At 42.3% G+C, this 18,732-nt stretch overlaps 1 protein-coding gene across 1 annotated transcript; it reads right to left on the bottom strand.

The window, feature by feature from the left end:
- Positions 1 to 10,827: 10,827 nt before the first annotated feature.
- Positions 10,828 to 18,157, bottom strand: DEFB124 (defensin beta 124). Its single transcript, XM_082431975.1, has 2 exons — positions 16,399 to 18,157; positions 10,828 to 13,723 (listed from the first exon to the last, which is right to left on the bottom strand). The coding sequence occupies exons 1-2, from the start codon at positions 16,454 to 16,456 to the stop codon at positions 13,569 to 13,571; spliced, it is 213 nt and encodes a 70-aa protein (XP_082288101.1). The 5' UTR covers positions 16,457 to 18,157; the 3' UTR covers positions 10,828 to 13,568.
- Between the last annotated feature and the right edge of the window lie 575 nt (positions 18,158 to 18,732).

Here is an 18,732-nt window from a genome sequence, read left to right as displayed (position 1 = left end):
CACTCCCCCCCTCCCCCGCTGCCCTCACTCAGGGTCCTCACCATCAATATTTAAACTGAAGCCACACCGCCTCACGATGGCTTGATATGCCAGCTATCACAAAGACAAATTCGGACCTCACACACAGGACGAGAACTCCAGCCTGCTAGCTGCACAGACATTCCTCATTCATTTCAATGATGAGACCCATATTTTACCTGCTGACGTTTGTGGAACCCCACTTGTCACATTATAGCAGTTTACTGCACATCCAGTCTTCAACCATTTCTCACCACTTCCATTGCTACTATCCTGGTCCAAACCACCATCATTTCTGACCCGGATTGTTACATTGGCCTCCAACTGATTTCCCTCCTTCTGCCTTTATCCACTTTCAGTCTATTCTCAGTAGAGTAACCAGAGTGATTCTGGCTCTCCTCTCCTCAAAACCCTCCTGTGATTTCTCATCTCACACAGAGTACAGCCAGAGCCCTTACAATAGCCTACAAGGCACCCCCGCAGCCTGGACTCCATTATTTCTCTGACCTCATCTTTGATTACTCTTCCACTGGTTCACTCCACTCAAGCCATCCTGGCCTCTTTGCTATTCCTCAGACGCACCAGGCATCGTCCAAATGTAACCATAAGTGGGGTCCGGCTGCTCGCCGCTCAAAAGCCAATAAAGCTAATAAAGAGCAAGCTTGGCGGAAAGGAAAGTTTATTTTATTTTGGATGCTGGCAACTGGGGGGTTTCAGTATTTTCAAGATAGCTCGCAGGATATGGCTCAGAATATTATCTATAGCACATGAGGAGGAACTACAGGTCCTTGACTATGCTTAATGATGAAACTATTATTATTTAGTCTTGTTGGATTGTTTTCCTTTGTTTCTGCATTTTCTCACTTCTCTGATTAAGCTTATCCTTTGGCTAAAGTTTTTCCACAGACAAAAGACAGGCTGAGGACATGGGGGGCAAGGACCATAGGGTCCTGCTCCATTTCACCAACTCACAGCCTTTGCAGTTGCTGTTCCCTCTCACTGGCACTCTCATCCCCAATCCCCTGAATGACTCTTTCTAACATCTTTTGGGTCTCTGTTCAAATATCACCTTCTCACTGCAGCCTTCTCCTAAATACCTTATTTTAAATTTTTCTTCAAAAACTGCTCTCTTTTGCTTCTTTTGGGCTTGAATTTCCCCACAGTATGTGTCAGTATCTACCATATTTTTTTCTTTATTGTGTTTATTGCCCCCCATGAGAATGTGATAAAGGTACACTGAATATACGTTACGGTTATCTGTCAAAGACCTGAGCATTAAAATAAATATTTTATTTTACCTAAAGATAGGGTACAGTCAGGAAAACAAAAAAACAGAGTAGGTATTTCCAAAAAAGGGATTTAATACAGGAAATTGGTCACACATTTGTTGGAACACTTGAAGCCAAAAATGAAGTTGAAGTTATCCAGGTGTTAGTAACTACAGGAAGGGGCCACAACTCCTAAGGCCAGGAGACCCTTCCCTCTGCCCTCCAGGTCTTCCAGTTCCATTCCCCACCTTTCTCCACCCAGCTGTCTGACCCCCTGGAAGGACTGCATCAATAGGATCTCCTGCCTCTGGCCTCCCGTTTGGTTTAAGGAGTGGGGTGATCTCAGCAAGGTTTTTGGAGGAGAGAGTGAAGTCCAGGTATTTACCACTTCTGTCTCTGCAGAGTTGCCATCTGAATTAGTTAACTGTCATCCTTGCAGTGTGACTCTTTTCTACTCCTATGCTGCATTGAATTGATGAGGATTGGGCTATGTTGCAAATCAATCGTTTTTTGTTTAGATAGATAGATAGATGATAGACAGATAGATGATAGATAGATAGATAGATCTAGATATCTAGATATAGATAGATATATAGAAATGTTTCACAGTCATTTTCTGAGTTCCATCTGCCTTCTGCACAGGGCAAATGGGAAAAATAAAATGTGAATGTGATAAGAATCAATACCCTTGCATCTTCAAGTGTTTGATAGTGGCTCTAATCTCTGCAATTCCCCAGGGAAACAATATTGCTGTTGGTTCTCTACTATAGTATGTAGGGAAAGTTTCAGTGGCTTCCACTTGTCCATTTCTGCAATAGTAGCCCTCACTCCATAGGTCAGGGAGCCAATGTGAAATTCTGCCAACTACAAAATATGTCTATTCTAATTATACATTCAGAAATGGAGTGAACTCACCGAAGGGTTCAGGGGGATTCAATGGTTCAATTGTGAGATATTCTTGGTCCAAAAATGTATGTATCATCTGACCTCCATATATCCTCCAATTCTGACACATGGCATTTTGGGTCCCTAGTTATTAGTGTCAACTCGGAAACAGCATTGCCTTTCCCGAGTATAAAATCACCCTGGTAAATGGCCACAGGTGCTTTAGCCTGAAGAAACATTTCCAGTATATACTTGTAGCATTTTTACAGAGTCCTTCCTTCCTCTAAGTGACCAGTCTCCACTTCAGTCAAGGGCCTCTTGGTCTGTGAATTTAAGGGAGAAGCCATGATTCTCTATTGAGGCAAATCAGTAAGGGATTTTTCCTGTAAGAGCAGAAATTTGTCTGTTTTGTCCACTGCTGAATCCTCAGTAGCTAGAATAATGCCTGGCACATAGTAGGTATTTGATAAATATTGGTTGAATTAATGGAAAACAGAAAAAATAGAGTGCTAATGCTAGTGATATGAAAGATTGGAATCATAAGCTTAATACAACTGGGACAATGGAAATCATTAGGCATGCCAAACTCGGGGGATCCTTAGCCTCAACCAGATGTTCATTGGACTGTGGGTTCAAATTAGGAAAAAGTGAAGCAAAATTAATGAACATTTACATAATGCTGGAAATATATCATTGAAAATTGCATCTAAAATGTTGGGAAACTAAGGATTTTTTTAACCATGTCTTAGATCTACTGAACCATAATCTCCATAAAACATATATTCATTTGTTCATTTAGTCATATAACAAATATTTATTGATCACCTACTATTTGCCAGGCACCATGTTGGTAAATAAGACAAACATGGTCTTTGCCATCATGGAGTCTACAACCTGTGGGAGAAAAAGACATGAGACAAGAAATAAATTCAAATTACATATGGTGGTAAAGGCTATGAAGAGTATAGTGATTGAGAATAAGGGAGGGAGGTCGTGAGGGAGGTGGATCTCCATGAGTAACGAGTGTAACCCTCTCTGAGGAGGTGGCATTTCACCTGTGATCTATAGGATGAGAAATCGTGCTTGCAAAGAGTTGGGAGGGGATTTGCAGAAGAGTATTTCAGGTAGGGCAACATGTGCTCAGGCCATTGAGGGAAGGGTGGCTTGTTCCAGAAACTGAAAGAATGGCTGTGTGGCTAAAGGTGTACAAGGGAAGAGAGATACAAGATGAGATCTGAGAGGCAGGCAGTGTGGTAGATCACACAATACTTTGATATTTGGATTTAAAAGACAAGTTCAGGAACAAATTTATGTTTTAAAGTAGAGAACTGTCTGCCTTCCCTCCAATCACTTGTATTTACTCGCAGTTTCTGCTTCCTCATATTATGCTTTACCCCATCCCTCCTCCCACTACCCACCCTACTCTTCAGTCTTGACTTTTCTCAAGGCATCTTTTCAGCTTCAACTCCATTTATAAACTGCTTTATTCTCTGTGTTTCCCAATTAAAATTCTTGTAACAGAGGATCTGATTGATCCAGTTAATCATTTTGTACCAACCCATCTCATAGGTCACTGGCCAGCCTATGGGATTAGCTTGGCTTGCACATCTCATGTCCAATCAACTGTGTCTGGGGCAAGGGGAAGGGGACCTTGTGTTATACATATGACTGTCACTTCACCCAAGGCTGTGAGCAGAGAAGAGTATAAATGGATGGCACATGCACAGTGTCCCATATCTTCACATCTCCCTGTATCCTTGCAGTGACTTCTACAGGGAGGAATACGTATGTCTGCTCCTCTCCCCATGAAACAGTGAGTCCCTATGCTTAGAGAGAAATGAACATCAATGAAACATGGGATTCTTGATGGAATTCTGAGGAAGGGGATGGCCCCTCTCTTCATCCCCCTCATGAAATCCCACTAAGTAAGAGCTTGACATTCACTCCTATTCAACCCAGTGCTCTTTTTTTATAATAAATATTTTCTGCCCTAAAAAATAAAATTCATAAATATTGTAACCTATCTACTCACAGAATTTCAAGAAAAATAAACTATAATATAAAAGGAGAGAAAAGAACCTATTTTATAATAATATGTATTTCATTGTGTACACACACTTAAAAATGTAATGAAGTAGTCAGATCTTGTGCATAGCGTGAGCGCAACAGCTACAAATGCAGGCCCCAATGGGTGTGTTACGTGTGCAAATTCAAATACAACCTAAAGTGCTTGCTATCTGTGTCCTGACTTTCCAAAACGGTGAACAGCTTTCCAAAACGGTAAAGTTCTAACCAAAACAAAATATAATTATTCCTTGATTTACACCGTAATTTCATTCCAGGAAAATTCAATGTGCAAAAAATACTTGCAGGGGCTTCCCTGGTGGCGCAGTGGTTGGGAGTCTGCCTGCCAGTGCAGGGGACACGGGTTCGAGCCCTGGTCTGGGAGGATCCCACATGCCGCGGAGCAACTAGGCCCGTGAGCCACAATTACTGAGCCTGCGCGTCTGGAGCCCGTGCTCCGCAACAAGAGAGGCCGCGATAGTGAGAGGCCCGCGCACTGCGATGAAGAGTGGCCCCCGCTTGCCGCAACTAGAGAAAGCCCTCCCACAGAAACAAAGACCCAACACAGCCATAAAATATAAATAAATAAATGAATAAATAAATAAGCAAATATGGTTAAGAAAAATATTTAAAAAAAAAAAAAATACTTGCAAAACAGCCTTAGATTCTGGGCTCAGAGAATTACAAATGGGCTCTCACCTACATAAATATCGAACAGGACATTTGAATTTTGGGGAGGAAATGGATCAATACTTCATTTTCCAGGACAGTCACACATGTTGCATGCCGTTTGTTTTTGTTTTTGTTTTTTTTAACATCTTTATTGGAGTATAATTGCTTTACAATGCTGTGTTAGTTTCTGCTTTATAACAAAGTTTCTGTGTTAGTTTCTGCTTTATAATTGCTTTACAATGCTGTGTTAGTTTCTGCTTTATAACAAAGTGAATCAGTTATACATATATATATTTCCCATATCTCTTCCCTCTTGCGTCTCCCTCCCTCCCACCCTCCCTATCCCACCCTCCCTATCCCACCCTTCTAGGTGGTCACAAAGCACAGAGCTGATCTCCCTGTGCTATGCGGCTGCTTCCCACTAGCTATCTATTTTACGTTTGGTAGTGTATATATGTCCATGCCACTCTCCCACTTTGTCACAGCTTACCCTTCCCCCTCCGTTTGGCTTCCCGGGTCCCCAATCTACAAATTCCAGTAGGGGGTCCATTAATTTGGATGATCAAAAAATGCCCCCGGCAAATTCCCAAAGTAACCCCTAGAGGGCAGTATCTCCCCTTTGAGAATCTAGCCATTAACAGAGTCCTCTCTCCCAGGATCGTCTATTCTTTTGAGACAAATGGAGCTGCATCATAAACAAGATAACTTACCCAAATTCAACTACACGTGCTCAGAGAGAGAGAAAGAGACAAGGGGGGTTTTGTTTTTTCATTCAACTTACTGATATTTTCTTACTTTTTAAATCAAATTAATTTTGCCTTTTTTTTTCCTTTGTCTACCTGACCCTTCAAGCAGGATTCTTTTTTAATTGAAGGATAATTGATTACAATATTGTGTTAGTTTCACGTGTACGGCATAGTGATTCAGTATTTTTGCAGATTAAATTCTGTTATAGGTTGTTACAAGATAATGGGTATAATTCCATGTGCTATACAGTAAATCCTTGTTGCTTATCTATTTTAAATATGGTAGTTTGTATCTGTTAATCCCATACCCCTAATTTGTTCCTCCCCCCTTCCCTCTCCCCTTGGGTAATCACAAGTTTGTTTTCTATGTCTGTGAGTCTGTTTCTGTTTAGTATGTACATCCATTTGTATTAATTTTTAGATTCTACATGTAAGTGATATCATATAATATTTGTTTTTCTCTGTCTGACTTATTTCACTAAGCATGATATTCTCTAGGTCCACCCATGTTGCTGCAAATGGCAGTATTTCGTTCTTTTTCATGGCTGAGTAATAATCCACTGATATATATCATATCTTCCTAATCCAATCATTTGTTGATGGGCACTTGGGAGACTTTCAAATATTCACATAAATGGAATCATTCAGTATGTACACCTTTGTATCTGGCTTCTTTTGTTTAACATAATGTTTTTTGAGATTAATTCATGTTGTATGTTTCAGTGTATTGTTATTGTTGTTTACTGTTATCATACCATATGGATGTAACTCAATTTATCTATTCATGTGTTGTTTCCAGTTATGAGATATTATAAATAAAAACAATCCACTTGGGTTATTTCCAGTTATGGGATATTATAAATATAACCACTACAAACATTAGGGAAGTCTTTATATATACATATTTCTATTCTTGTCAGTAACTCTGCAACTATTTTTCCAAAGTGGTTGTCCATGTTACATTCCCATCAGCAATATATTAGCATTCCAGTTGCTCCATATCCTCACGACACTCTCTATGGTCAGCCTTTTTTATATTAATCATTCTGGTGGTACGTAATGGCATCCCATTGTGAATTTAATTTTCATTTCCCTGATGCCTAATGATTTTGAGTATCTTTTCATGGGCTTATTGGCCCTTTGTATATCTTCTTTTGTAAAATGTCTGTTTAAATATTGGCCACTCCATTATTAGATTGCCTTTTTCTTACAGATTTGTAGGCATTCTTTATATATTCTGGAAATGAGTCCTTTGTCAGATAAATGTTTTGCAAATATGAACAATAGCAGTCCAAATAAACCAGGAGAATCCCTCCTTGAGCCAGTGGCTGCATGAGTGGGGGAAGGGAATTGTCTCAATCTCTACACAAAGAAGGTACCTGTCAATGAAGACATCACACTTCATTGTGTGATTCCACTGCACAGAGATATTTATCTTTCATAAAAATGGCCCCTAAACATAAACTATTACTTCCTTTGGTGTTATCACCAGAGAAACACGATGTGCTCCATTGATGGAGGAAAGCTCTCTAGGTCAGTCTCCAGAAAGGCAACTTCCTGAACCATTTTCAAGAGTTATTTGGGCCATATGTGATTGTCGCCTGGCTCTCAGACTTAAATGTAGCCCTGGCACAATAAAAAATTCCACTCAACACTCTGCCATCAAGAACCCAGGTGGGGAAGGGGGTGGGGAGTCACAAAAACCCACCCTGAACCTCCTACGGTATCCATCATTGTAAATTTGTTCTTTTCCTTTCTTGTAAGCCCAAAGGGATCCAGCAGATCAGCAGGATGAGAAACTCCTCTAACCTCTATTCTAATTGAAGAAACTCTGAAGCATGTGAAAATACATATATATATGAATATTACATATTTTATATATGAGCACTATATATACACAAACATATATTGTAACTTTTTAAAATATACATATAACATTTTTAAAGTTATATAAAAATGTATATATCCATTCTGACAAAATACGTAACAAAAGCTAACAGGGATTATGAAAAAGTGGTGAATATTTTGAAGCTCATCTATGTTTTATTTTCCCATAATGTGTTCTAAGCATATTACTCCAGTTATAAAAATTGGAAATTAAAAAAATTTTTCAGGAGGCATTTTAGTGCTAAAAATCTTGTTTTGGAAGACTAAGCACATATGGAAAATGTTCATGATACACTGGCAACTAAAAAAAAAAAAACCAAGACACAAAAAAATGTACAGTTTGATTCCATTTTATTTGTAAATCACATTTTATGTATTTTTTTATTTGTAGGTATTTATGTATAGCAAAAATACTGACGACTTTTGCCTTCTTATTTGTGTTTCTCTGTTTTCTAAGTTTTCTCCATTGAACATGTATTACTTTTACAATTAGAAGAAAAATGTTATTTTAAAAGTACAAAAACGATGAGCATGGAAGACAAAATCAAGTCCAGAGGACCAGGGTGGAGTGCCAGCTCCACCACTTACTGGGTGTACAACCTGGGCAACTTGCTTAACTAAGAGCTTCAGTTGCCTTATAGAAAAAGAGGGGATAATAATATCCTACGACTGTGAGAATTAAGTGAGATGATGTATGTAAAGCTGTTGGTACTTACTAAAGGCTAACTGATCTATTATTATCATTAGCTCAGCCATTCAGTGATTCTCTGGGGAATGTCTATGCTCTGCGTAGTACTTCTAAGCACCTATACAGAGCAAAAATCCCTCATCCACTTGGCTCACCTTGCACATCTCCAGTGCCATGGAGCTCCCTTCCTCCCAAAGCTTCCCCTTCACTCTGGCCTGTCATACGAATGGGTGGCTCTTGTTCTACTTCAGAACTAGTCTTTTTTCTTTTTTTTTTTAACATCTTTATTGGAGTATAATTGCTTTACAATGGTGTGTTAGTTTCTGCTTTATAACAAAGTGAATCAGCTATATATATATATATATATATATATATATATATATATATATATATATCCCCATATCTCTTCCCTCTTGCATCTCCCTCCCTCCCACCCTCCCTATCCCACCCCTCTAGGTGGTCACAAAGCACCGAGCTGATCTCCCTGTGCTATGCGGCTGCTTCCCACTAGATATCTATTTTACATTTGGTAGTGTATATATGTCCATGCCACTCTCTCACTTTGTCCCAGCTTACCCTTCCCCCTCCCCGTGTCCTCAAGTCCATTCTCTTGTAGGTCTGCATCTTTATTCACGTCTTGCCCCTAGGTCCTTCATGACCGTTTTTTTTTTTTTTTTTAAGATTCCATACATATGTGTTAACATACGGTATTTGTTTTTCTCTTTCTGATTTACTTCACTTTGTATGACAGACTCTAGGTCCATCCACCTCACTACAAATAACTCAATCTCATTTCATTTTATGGCTGAGTAATATTCCATTGTATGTATATGCCACATCTTCTTTATTCATTCATCTATCGATGGACACTTAGGTTGCTTCCATGTTCTGGCTATTGCAAATAGAGCTGCAATGAACATTGTGGTACATGACTCTTTTTGAATTGTGGCTTTCTTAGGGTATATGCCCAGTAGTGGGATTGCTGGGTCGTATGGTAGTTCTATTTTTAGTTTTTTAAGGACCCTCCATACTGTTCTCCATAGTGGCTGTATTAATTTACATTCCCACCAACAGTGCCAGAGGGTTCTCTTTTCTCCACACCCTCCCAGCATTTATTGTTTGTAGATTTTTTGATGACGGCCATTCTGACCGGTGTGAGATGATATCTCATTGTAGTTTTGATTTGCATATCTCTAATGATTAATGATGTTGAGCATTCTTTCATGTGTTTGTTGGCAATCTGTATATCTTCTTTGGAGAAATGTCTATTTAGGTCTTCTGGCCATTTTTGGATTGGGTTGTTTGTGTTTTTGATATTGAGCTGCATAAGCTGCTTGTAAATTTTGGAGATTAATCCTTTGTCAGTTGCTTCATTTGCAAATATTTTCTCCCATTCTGAGGGTTGTCTTTTCGTCTTGTTTATGGTTTCCTTTGCTATGCAAAAGCTTTTAAGTTTCATTAGGTCCCATTTATTTATTTTTGTTTTTATTTCCATTTCCCTAGGAGGTGGGTCAAAAAGGATCTTGCTGTGATTTATGTCATAGAGTGTTCTGCGTATGTTTTCCTCTAAGAGTTTTATAGTGTCTGGCCTTACATTTAGGTCTTTAATCCATTTTGAGTTTATTTTTGTGTATGGTGTTAGGAAGTGTTCTAATTTCATTCTTTTACATGTGGCTGTCCAGTTTTCCCAGCACCACTTATTGAAGAGGCTGTCTTTTCTCCATTGTACATTCTTGCCTCCTTTATCAAAGATAAGGTGACCATATGTGCGTGGGTTTATCTCTGGGCTTTCTATCTTGTTCCATTGATCTATATTTCTGTTTTTGTGCCAGTACCATACTGTCTTGATTACTGTAGCTTTGTAGTATAGGCTGAAGTCAGGAGAGCCTGATTCCTCCAGCTCCGTTTTTCGTTCTCAAGATTGCTTTGGCTATTCAGGGTCTTTTGTGTCAGAACTGGTCTTGACTTGAGGTCCAAAGCTTTAAGTCCAAGTCCTAGCTCTGTGCCTTGGGAGCTCTGTGGCCTTAGACAAGTCACTTTCCCTCTCTGGGCTTGGGAGCCTCATCTGTAAATTATCTTGAGGAATCTTCCACCCTAGAATTGCTTTGTTTCCCTTGGCTTCTTAGGTGCATTCTTAGGATTTAGAAGCTTGGCCATAGGCTTAGATGAGGGTCTGTTAGGATACTGCATGGGAAATAGCCCTGCAAATATGTAAGCTTCAGAAAACTATCTCATCTGTTTTGTCTTGTTTCAACCTTCAGAAGGACAATGGCTGCCTCTGACGTGACTGAGAGAAACTCGGCATCACTTCTGTAGAATTCCCACCAAAAATGCCAAAGCTGGAGCCAATCATGAGGAAACATCAGACAAACTCAAACTGAGGGACATTTCACAAAGCAACTGGCCTGGATGCCTCAAAACCGTCAATGTCATGAAAGACTACAGAACTATTCCAGATTAAAAGAGATCAAAGAAACATGACAACTGAATGGAATATGTGATCCAGGGATTTTCTGCAGCTAATCTAAAGATTAGACGATAGAAATTTGTTAATGTTAATGTCCTGATTTTTATAATTGTACTGTGGTTATATAAGAAAATGACTTTGGTTTTTAGGAAAAATCCGCTGAACTATTTAGGTATAAAAGGGTATCATATCTGCCATATATATATATGAAACTATATTCCTGTATAATTACATATGTATGTGTGTATATGTATATAGATATATTCATATATATATGAAACTATATTCATATATAATTATATATGTATGTGTGTATAGGTATATATATATGGGGGAGGAAATGAAAAGGTTATAGTGGTAAAATATTCATATTTGGAAAAACTGGGTGAAAGATCTACAGGAATTCTTTGCACTATTGCAGATTTTCGGTAGGTCTGAAATTCCATGGAGAAGGCCAGTGGCATGCCTCTTGCTCCATAGAAGTGATAGCGATTGCAGCAGCTGTCACTTGCTGAGCACTTATAAAGTGCCAGATGCTCCCATCTGACCCCACAGCTACCCCACAAAGAGCTGTCATTATGCCCATTTTGAAGAGCAGGATCCTGGCATCAGACAGGGGAAGTGACTTGCCCCAATCACATGGCCTGTGGCCTGTACATGTCAGAGTATGAACTTGAGTCTGTCTGACTCCTCACTCCTAGAAATCATTACCATCTCCACTGCATGAAGGTCACAAATTCCCTCGCACTACATCTGGGAGTGTGCAAAGAAAACACAGCTTCTTTATTCTTTGTAAAACAACTGAGGGGGAAGGGGTCTGAGTACAGAACTAAATTTAGTTCAGTCCAGCTTAATTCAACAATTTAAATAGTCTCTTGAGGTTTCTTGAGTTCTGAGGGACTTAATCTATTTGGTAAAATTGCTCAGGGTTTCGGATTCCTCCTCTCCTCTCCCTGCTCCTCCCAATTATGGTGGCCGGGGTAAGAATGAGGAGGTTGGATGGTCCAGTGCTGGCTGGCATCTGCTGGAGTCTGGGTAGTTTGAGTCTGTCACTGAGAACATCCACTGCTTCCAGCTAAGGTCAAGTCGTTGGTGAACTGGCCTGGTATCCCTCAGACTCACTGAGGCCTAGTGGGACAGGAGACTGACACGTCACTTCATGTCAGCTCTCTGTCATTCTGTGGCCTTGTCTGGGGTTCTTATCCTCTTTCTAGGCTCTAGACATTAAGCCCACCTCGCCCCCACCACACTGGGTCCTAAAAGAGGCCCACTGGCAATCAGTTCAATGTCTAGGCCACCCAGAAACTAAGGAAGGTACAGAGGCAGGACTGATATTCCGGTGGTATGCTTTGTTATTAAATAATGCAGTGCTTCCCTCCTGGTTGGTAAAAGGTGCTGCCCCAAGCCCTTGGGTGTCTCCTCCTCCACTCCAGCTGCTTCTGTCTAACCTAGGGATCCCCAGATCCCTCTTATATCAGAAACTAAAGAGTTAACACCTGGCACAGCAGGCGGCCTCCAAGACTGTGCTCCAGCCTCAGGCTCAGCACCCCTTCTGAGGTTAAGTACTTTGAAATTCACCACTCCTCTCTTAGCCTGGCCATGCCAGGTCCATTCTCCTATTCCAAGGCTACCCTGACCTTCTCCAAAAACTCTCAAAGGACAGTGGACAAGAGCCCTTCTGCCCTTGGCCTTCCCCTCAATTTATGCAACGTGCCTGCCCCTTTCCGGGCTCAGTCACAGAGAGAAAGTGGGCCAACACCAAGGGTCTTCTCCAACTCCCTTTCTCCCAAGCTCAAGTTTACTATAGAGGCTAAAACAGCTGGATAATTTCTTTCCCAGCCTCCCTTACATCAGGAGTAGCCCTGTGACACAGTTCTGGCCCATGAGAAGTAAGCAGAAGTCTGCTGAGGGGGATTCCAGGGAAAGTTTTTGCTTTCCTGGTGCAAGTGAGAAACTAGCCCATGCCAACCCTCCCCCACTTCCTGCTTTAAACAAGGACGTTATGCCTGAAGTTTTGGTAGCCATTTGCTACCCAAGAGGATCCCAGATGTTTGCCCTGACATGGTTGCTACCTACCTCCAGATTTCTTTTGATGTAGGAAACATAAGCCTCTACAAGTTGAGTTTCCTATTTTTTTCAGCCAAACACAATCCTGATACAGGGTAATTAGAATGCACGTCTGTCTACCTACTTCCCGGACTCTGCTCATGTTTTCTCCCTGCCTTGCTGTTCCCAGTTCCTTGGTCCTGGGAGAGGCAGACTTTTCCTCTGTCACCCCTCCCTGCATATGTGAAAACTTCGCTTTCATAAAATCCTCATGGTCCTTTCTACCTGGACAGCCTCTTGAAATACTAACGTAGAGGATAAATGAACATAGAAAAATCCTTTCACTCTTCAACAGGCCCTGCCTTTCAAGCCGAATGTACCATCTCATTCTGAATACCAGAGGCTTATTATTAACTCTATTATTACTAATTATTACCATTATTATCTCTTGTTATCATTACTATTAACTCTTATTAACTCTATCTTTCTTTTTGCATTCCTTCTATAAACTCTGAATCTCCTGATATTATCATTATCCCCATTTTACGGATGAGGAGACTGGGAAGGCTTATGGAAGTTGAGTAATTTTTCCGGAGTTAGATGGAGTGAAAGTGATACAGGCTGGACCGGAACCATTTACAATGGTCATTAATGCCCACTCTCCTCGGATACCTCACTTCCCTCCATCAACCATCCCTCCATCCCTCCCACATTCTGGACCTCCCCCACCCCTCACCCCAGCCCCAGGGGTGGCAAGGCAGTGACAAGAGGAGACAGCTGGCAGCTTGTGTTTTATTGGAGAGCAAGGATGTCAGCCCCAGAACCAGCTAAACATTTTCAGGCTTGGAGGCCAGAGGCTTAAGTCCATAGGGGAGACAGCACAGGGAAGCATCCGGGCACAGGTGCATGTAGGTTTCGTACTTCGTGCAGTAAGGCCGGCAGGCCCCGTGGCCCTTCCAACACCGTTTGAATTCACTTCTCCCTATGCAGGGGAAGACCCCGGGTCACAGAGCCACCCAGGGGTTGCAGGTTATATCACTGGTCACAGATTTAACAAGAGATCAAGGTCACAGATTAGACCACTGACCACAAGTTAGACCACAAGCTACCAATTAGCTCTCTAGTCATTTGTTAGATAGACTCTGGTCGTAGAGCAGCCCTCAGGTTATAAGTTAGGCCACAAAACAAGAGCTATGACCACAGGTCAAGGGTTAGACTAGAGGTAACAGGCTAGACCACTAGCCATAGATAATACAATCAGTTATAATTTAGACCACAGATCTCAGTTGAGGTTAACCCACACATCATAATTTAAACCACTGGTTACAAATCAGAGATGAATTTCTCATCCAGGTAAACCCACACTCCAAGTACACTCTAAGCACTTTTCATAAAAACAGTATTCGATTATAGTTTGTCTTATTATAATCCCAGTATATGGGTGAAGGAAACCAAGGCACGGAAAGATTAACAAATTTGCCCAAGGTCACACAGCCGTTAAGGAGCAGAGCCAGTCTTCAAATCCAGGCCATCTGGCTCCAGAGTCCAGACTTGTAACCATTATTCAAACTGCACTGTACACATAGGGACCTGTTTAATGTTAGGATTTAGTGAAGAAATTTCCAACCATGGGCCATGAAAAAGGTGAGGCTTTGGGTCAATATCCCCTCCAAGGGTCTTTGGTCACAGCATGGGGTGGGGCAGCTCCTTCATTTATTCATTCAGCAAACATGGGGCACTGGGAGTATCACAGTGAACAAGGTGGCCATGGTCCATGCCCTCAAGGAGCTTCCACCTGACAGGGAAGGGGGTTAAAACCCAAGCAAATAAATACAATAAGTAGAGTTGCGGTAAGTACCCTGAAGTAAGTGATCAGGGTGCTGTGATGCAATTAGGGCAGGTGTGGGAAGTGAGGAGAGAGGAGGACCACTTAGGCCTGTCACAGTGATATTTCTAGATATATGACCCAGCAACTTGGAAGAACTGGGACTGAGTAGGAGGTGGAGGGAAAAAGCTTCCCTGCTTCACCCTGGATTAAAAGAGATCCCAAGGAATCCTCACATGATACCTTGGGCCTACCCATAAGTGTTATTCAGCCCATCCTAATCCTGCCAAGGTAGAGAATCTTACAATGATACAGAGCTGGCATCAAAATCTCTATGAGGCAAAGAATCCACGCTCCAAAGGGGGCACACAGTGCAATGGTTAACGGTGCGGTGTGAACCCAGCTCAGACCCCCTGCGTCCAATCCCAGCTCTGCCATTTCCCAGCTGAGTAACCTTGGCCTCAGATTCATTTTCTGTACAACTCTCTTTCAGAGGGCAGTTATAGGGGATTTAATCACTTTAGCACAGTGCCAGGCACATAGTACATACTCAATAAATGGAAAGCAAGGTTATCAGAATGACAGCTTAGAGAGTTGGAGCACCCAGGGCTCATTCTAGGCCAACCCCTCTCATGTTTCAGATAAAGAAGGGAAGGAATTTGCCCAACTTCTTCTAACCAGTAAGTGGTGGGTCTGGAACCAGATCCCAAGACCTTGACTCCCAGGTGAGGGCAGTTCCTATAACAACTACTCTTAACACACCATCGCATTTCAACCTTCCAACAACCCTGAGATACAGAAGTTATTATTTTCTCCTCCATGATCCGTTGTCCCCTCCTCATATCTTGGACTTCACCTCCATCCACTTTTCTCCTCGTGCTCCCCCCTCTGGCCTCCCTGGCCTCCTCACTGCTCCTCAAGCACATCTATCACCTCCTGCCCCCTGGTCCTTGCTGCTTCCTCTGCCTGAAATGATCTCCTTCGTATTCTCACTGTAATCAGATCTCTGCTCAAACTCACCTCACGTAAAATAAGACATCTGAAATTTACTTCAAAATAATTCACCGAGGAAGAGGGAGCAGGTGAATAACAAAACAGCATTGGTTCAAGTTAATAATTGTTGAAGTTAGGTGATGGATACATGGGGGTTTTTATACTATTTTTTGATTTATGTTTGAAATTTTCTAAAATAAGAAGGGTTCTTTTAAAAACTCATCATTATGTTATTCTCCATTTTTGCATGTTTACATTTTTCCATAATAAAAAGTTTTAACTTGCTTTGTTCGTTGTATTATTCTCTCTACTTTCATGTACACTTGAAATGTTCCAAAATAAAAAAAAATTTTTTTTTAAAGTATCAGAGGTCTTTTTCAACCATCCCCATCAGCTCTTCCATCACTCTCCACATGCACCTGACACACTAACCTCTTGTCTTGCTTTTATTCTTCGTAGTACCAATACTTATCTCTAACATATTATATGTTTATTTGGTTATTTTCTGTCTCTACTAACTAAAATATCAGCTCCATGAAAGCAAGAACCTTGTTTGCTCTCACTGCTTGATTCCCAGAAATTGTAATAGTGCTTGGAACACAGTAAATATCTTTATAATGAATATTTGTTGAGTAAATCCCATTTTAAAAATGAGGAACCAGAGGTATAGGCTGATTCAGCAACTCACTCTAAGCTGCCCAGCAAGTCAGTGGTGAGGCCAGAACTTAAACGCTGGTCTAGGCCTCCTCTGTCCCCCAGAAGCTGAGAACCTATCCTTCATTTCTACACATACACATATACACATGCACAAACACACACACATACACAGGTGATGTTACCTGGCGGCACATGAACCAGGACCAGGAGAGCCACAAAAAGCAGAAGCAGCTGTGTCATGGCCACAGGGCTCTAGACGGGGGCAGGGGGCCACTGGGGAAAACACAAGAGAAGAGGAACCAAGCACACCGAGTCTTGCTGCCTGTGGCCCAGCCTTTATTGGGCTGCAGATCAAGGCAGGAGTGTGGGCAGCAGGAGACCTAAGTGGGAGTCTGAGGCCCAGTGGTCCCAAGGATATAGTGGATCTCAGCCAGCTACATGGGGAACTGATCAGCCATACCATCTGGAGGTTGCTGAGCTCTGAAGCTGGGGACAGAATGTCCTGAAGCAATGCTTGGGGTCAGAAACTGTACCTCTTCCCCACCTGAGAGGGTGGGGAAAGCCTTGGTTTCAGAGAGACCTGGTTCAATGCCAGCATCTGCCTCTAATCACTATGATACCTTGGACAAGTCACTTAGCCTCTGTGAGCTCCAGGTTGTCATCTAGGAAATGATGACAAGCCCCCCTTGCAAGACTAAATACATGGAGGTTCCCTTCCCATGCCGAAAACACGGGACCAGAACTCACTGACGCATTCAAACAAGCATGTACAGTTGACCCTTGAACAACACAGGGGTTAGGGGCGCCAACCCTCAACGGCAGTCAACAATCCACTTATAACTTATAGTTGGCCCTCTGTATCTGCAGTTCTTCATATCCGAGGTTCTGCATCTGCAGATTCAACCAACCTCAGATCATGTAGTACTGCAGTATTTACTACTGAAAAAAATACTTAAGTGGGCTTGCGTAGTTCAAACCTGTGTTGTTCAAGGGCCAACTGTATTTAGGCCTACTCAGAAAGTGAGAAGAGTAATAATGCAAACCTCACAGAAAGTAATGGATACCTAGCTCAGTTAGAGGATTAAAGGAAATAATACAGTGGTTTTCAAAGTGTGGTACCCAGACTAGCAAGCAGCAGCAATACCTAGGGCTTGTTAGAAATGCAAATTCTCAAGCTCAATCCAAACCCACTGAATCAAAAGTTCTGGGGGTGGATCCCAGCAAGCTATGGTTTAACAAGCCCTCCAGGTGATTCTAATGCACCACTAAAGTTTGAGGACCACTGAGATAATATGGGTACAGAGCTTAGAACAGTGTCTGGTACACAGGCATCTGAGTTACATCTTGAAAGATGAGTAGCAGGGAGGGTATTCAGGCAGAAGGAACAGAATGTGCCTGAAAGAGTAAGGTATTGGCTAGAGCAAGGAGTTTGTTGGGAGAGATTGGAAATGACCTTGTAGAGGACCGGAGCCAGAGCACAGTGGGTCTTGAATGCCAAGTTCAGGCTTTTGTATTGTAGACAACTGTAAGTTTTGTAGCAAGGATGTAACCTGTTCAGATTTCAGCTTTGAATAGAGAAACGGAAACCCAAAGAAGGGAGGTGACTTGCCTAAGGCCGTACAGCAATTGAGTTGTCTCACTCCCAGACAGTGCTGCACCACTCACAGCCCATCTTGTAGGTGGCAAAGGAAAGCTTAGAGGGCCAAGCCACAGAAGGAAACCAGGCGTGAGGGGGTTTAGCATCTGCCCAAAGCCCTGCAGGGGCTGAGCTAGTCTACCAGGCTGCTGTGGGAGTTGCTCTGAGCTGGACACCTGGACCCCCTCAGCCATGACAATGAGCCCCACCCACAGGTACAGGCTGGTCGCCGTGGGGCCCACATACATGCCTGCCCCAGTCCATCATGACCTAAAAGGAAGCACCCTGCTCAAAGACCCATGGATGGCCAAAATTACAAGTTCCCTATAGCCAACTTCTCTTCTGTACCAAGTTCACAGTGTCTCTTTTCTCCTCCTACAGCCCTGGGAAGACTTGGGCGGGGGGGGGGGGGGGGGGGGGGGAGGGGGAGGGCGGGCAGTGGCAGGGGAAGCACAGACCGTGATAGAAAGGGACAATAGGCAGAGACCTGAGTGCCAGGCCCAGGTAAGCCGCAAGTTTACTCATCCTCTTAGTGTGGTATCAGGATTAAATGAGCTAATAATCCAGGCAAAGTGCTCAAACCATGCCAGGCACAGCACAAGAGTCCAGTAAATATTCATCAAGTAGGGGACAGCCATTCTTCCAGGCACAGGACAGCCCTAGCTGCATAAGGGGCGCTTACCCTAGAATCTGGTGAATGACTGAATGACCGCTGCCAAAACAAGACATTCAGAACCCTTCAGTGCAGACTTCCTGGGCTCCCTCCGCCCCTCAAGCCACTTCCCAAAATTAATTCTCAACCCGAAGCAGAGTTTCTCAAAGTGGGGTCTATGAACTCTGCGTCAGGCTCACTTAGACACTTGTTTAAAATGCAGATTCC

This window comes from Balaenoptera physalus (assembly GCF_965194825.1).
Source record: "Balaenoptera physalus genome assembly, chromosome: 16".
Taxonomy (NCBI): domain Eukaryota; kingdom Metazoa; phylum Chordata; class Mammalia; order Artiodactyla; family Balaenopteridae; genus Balaenoptera; species Balaenoptera physalus.
The sequence above is the reverse complement of the archived record's forward strand: the minus strand, read 5'-3'. Positions and strand labels throughout refer to the sequence as shown.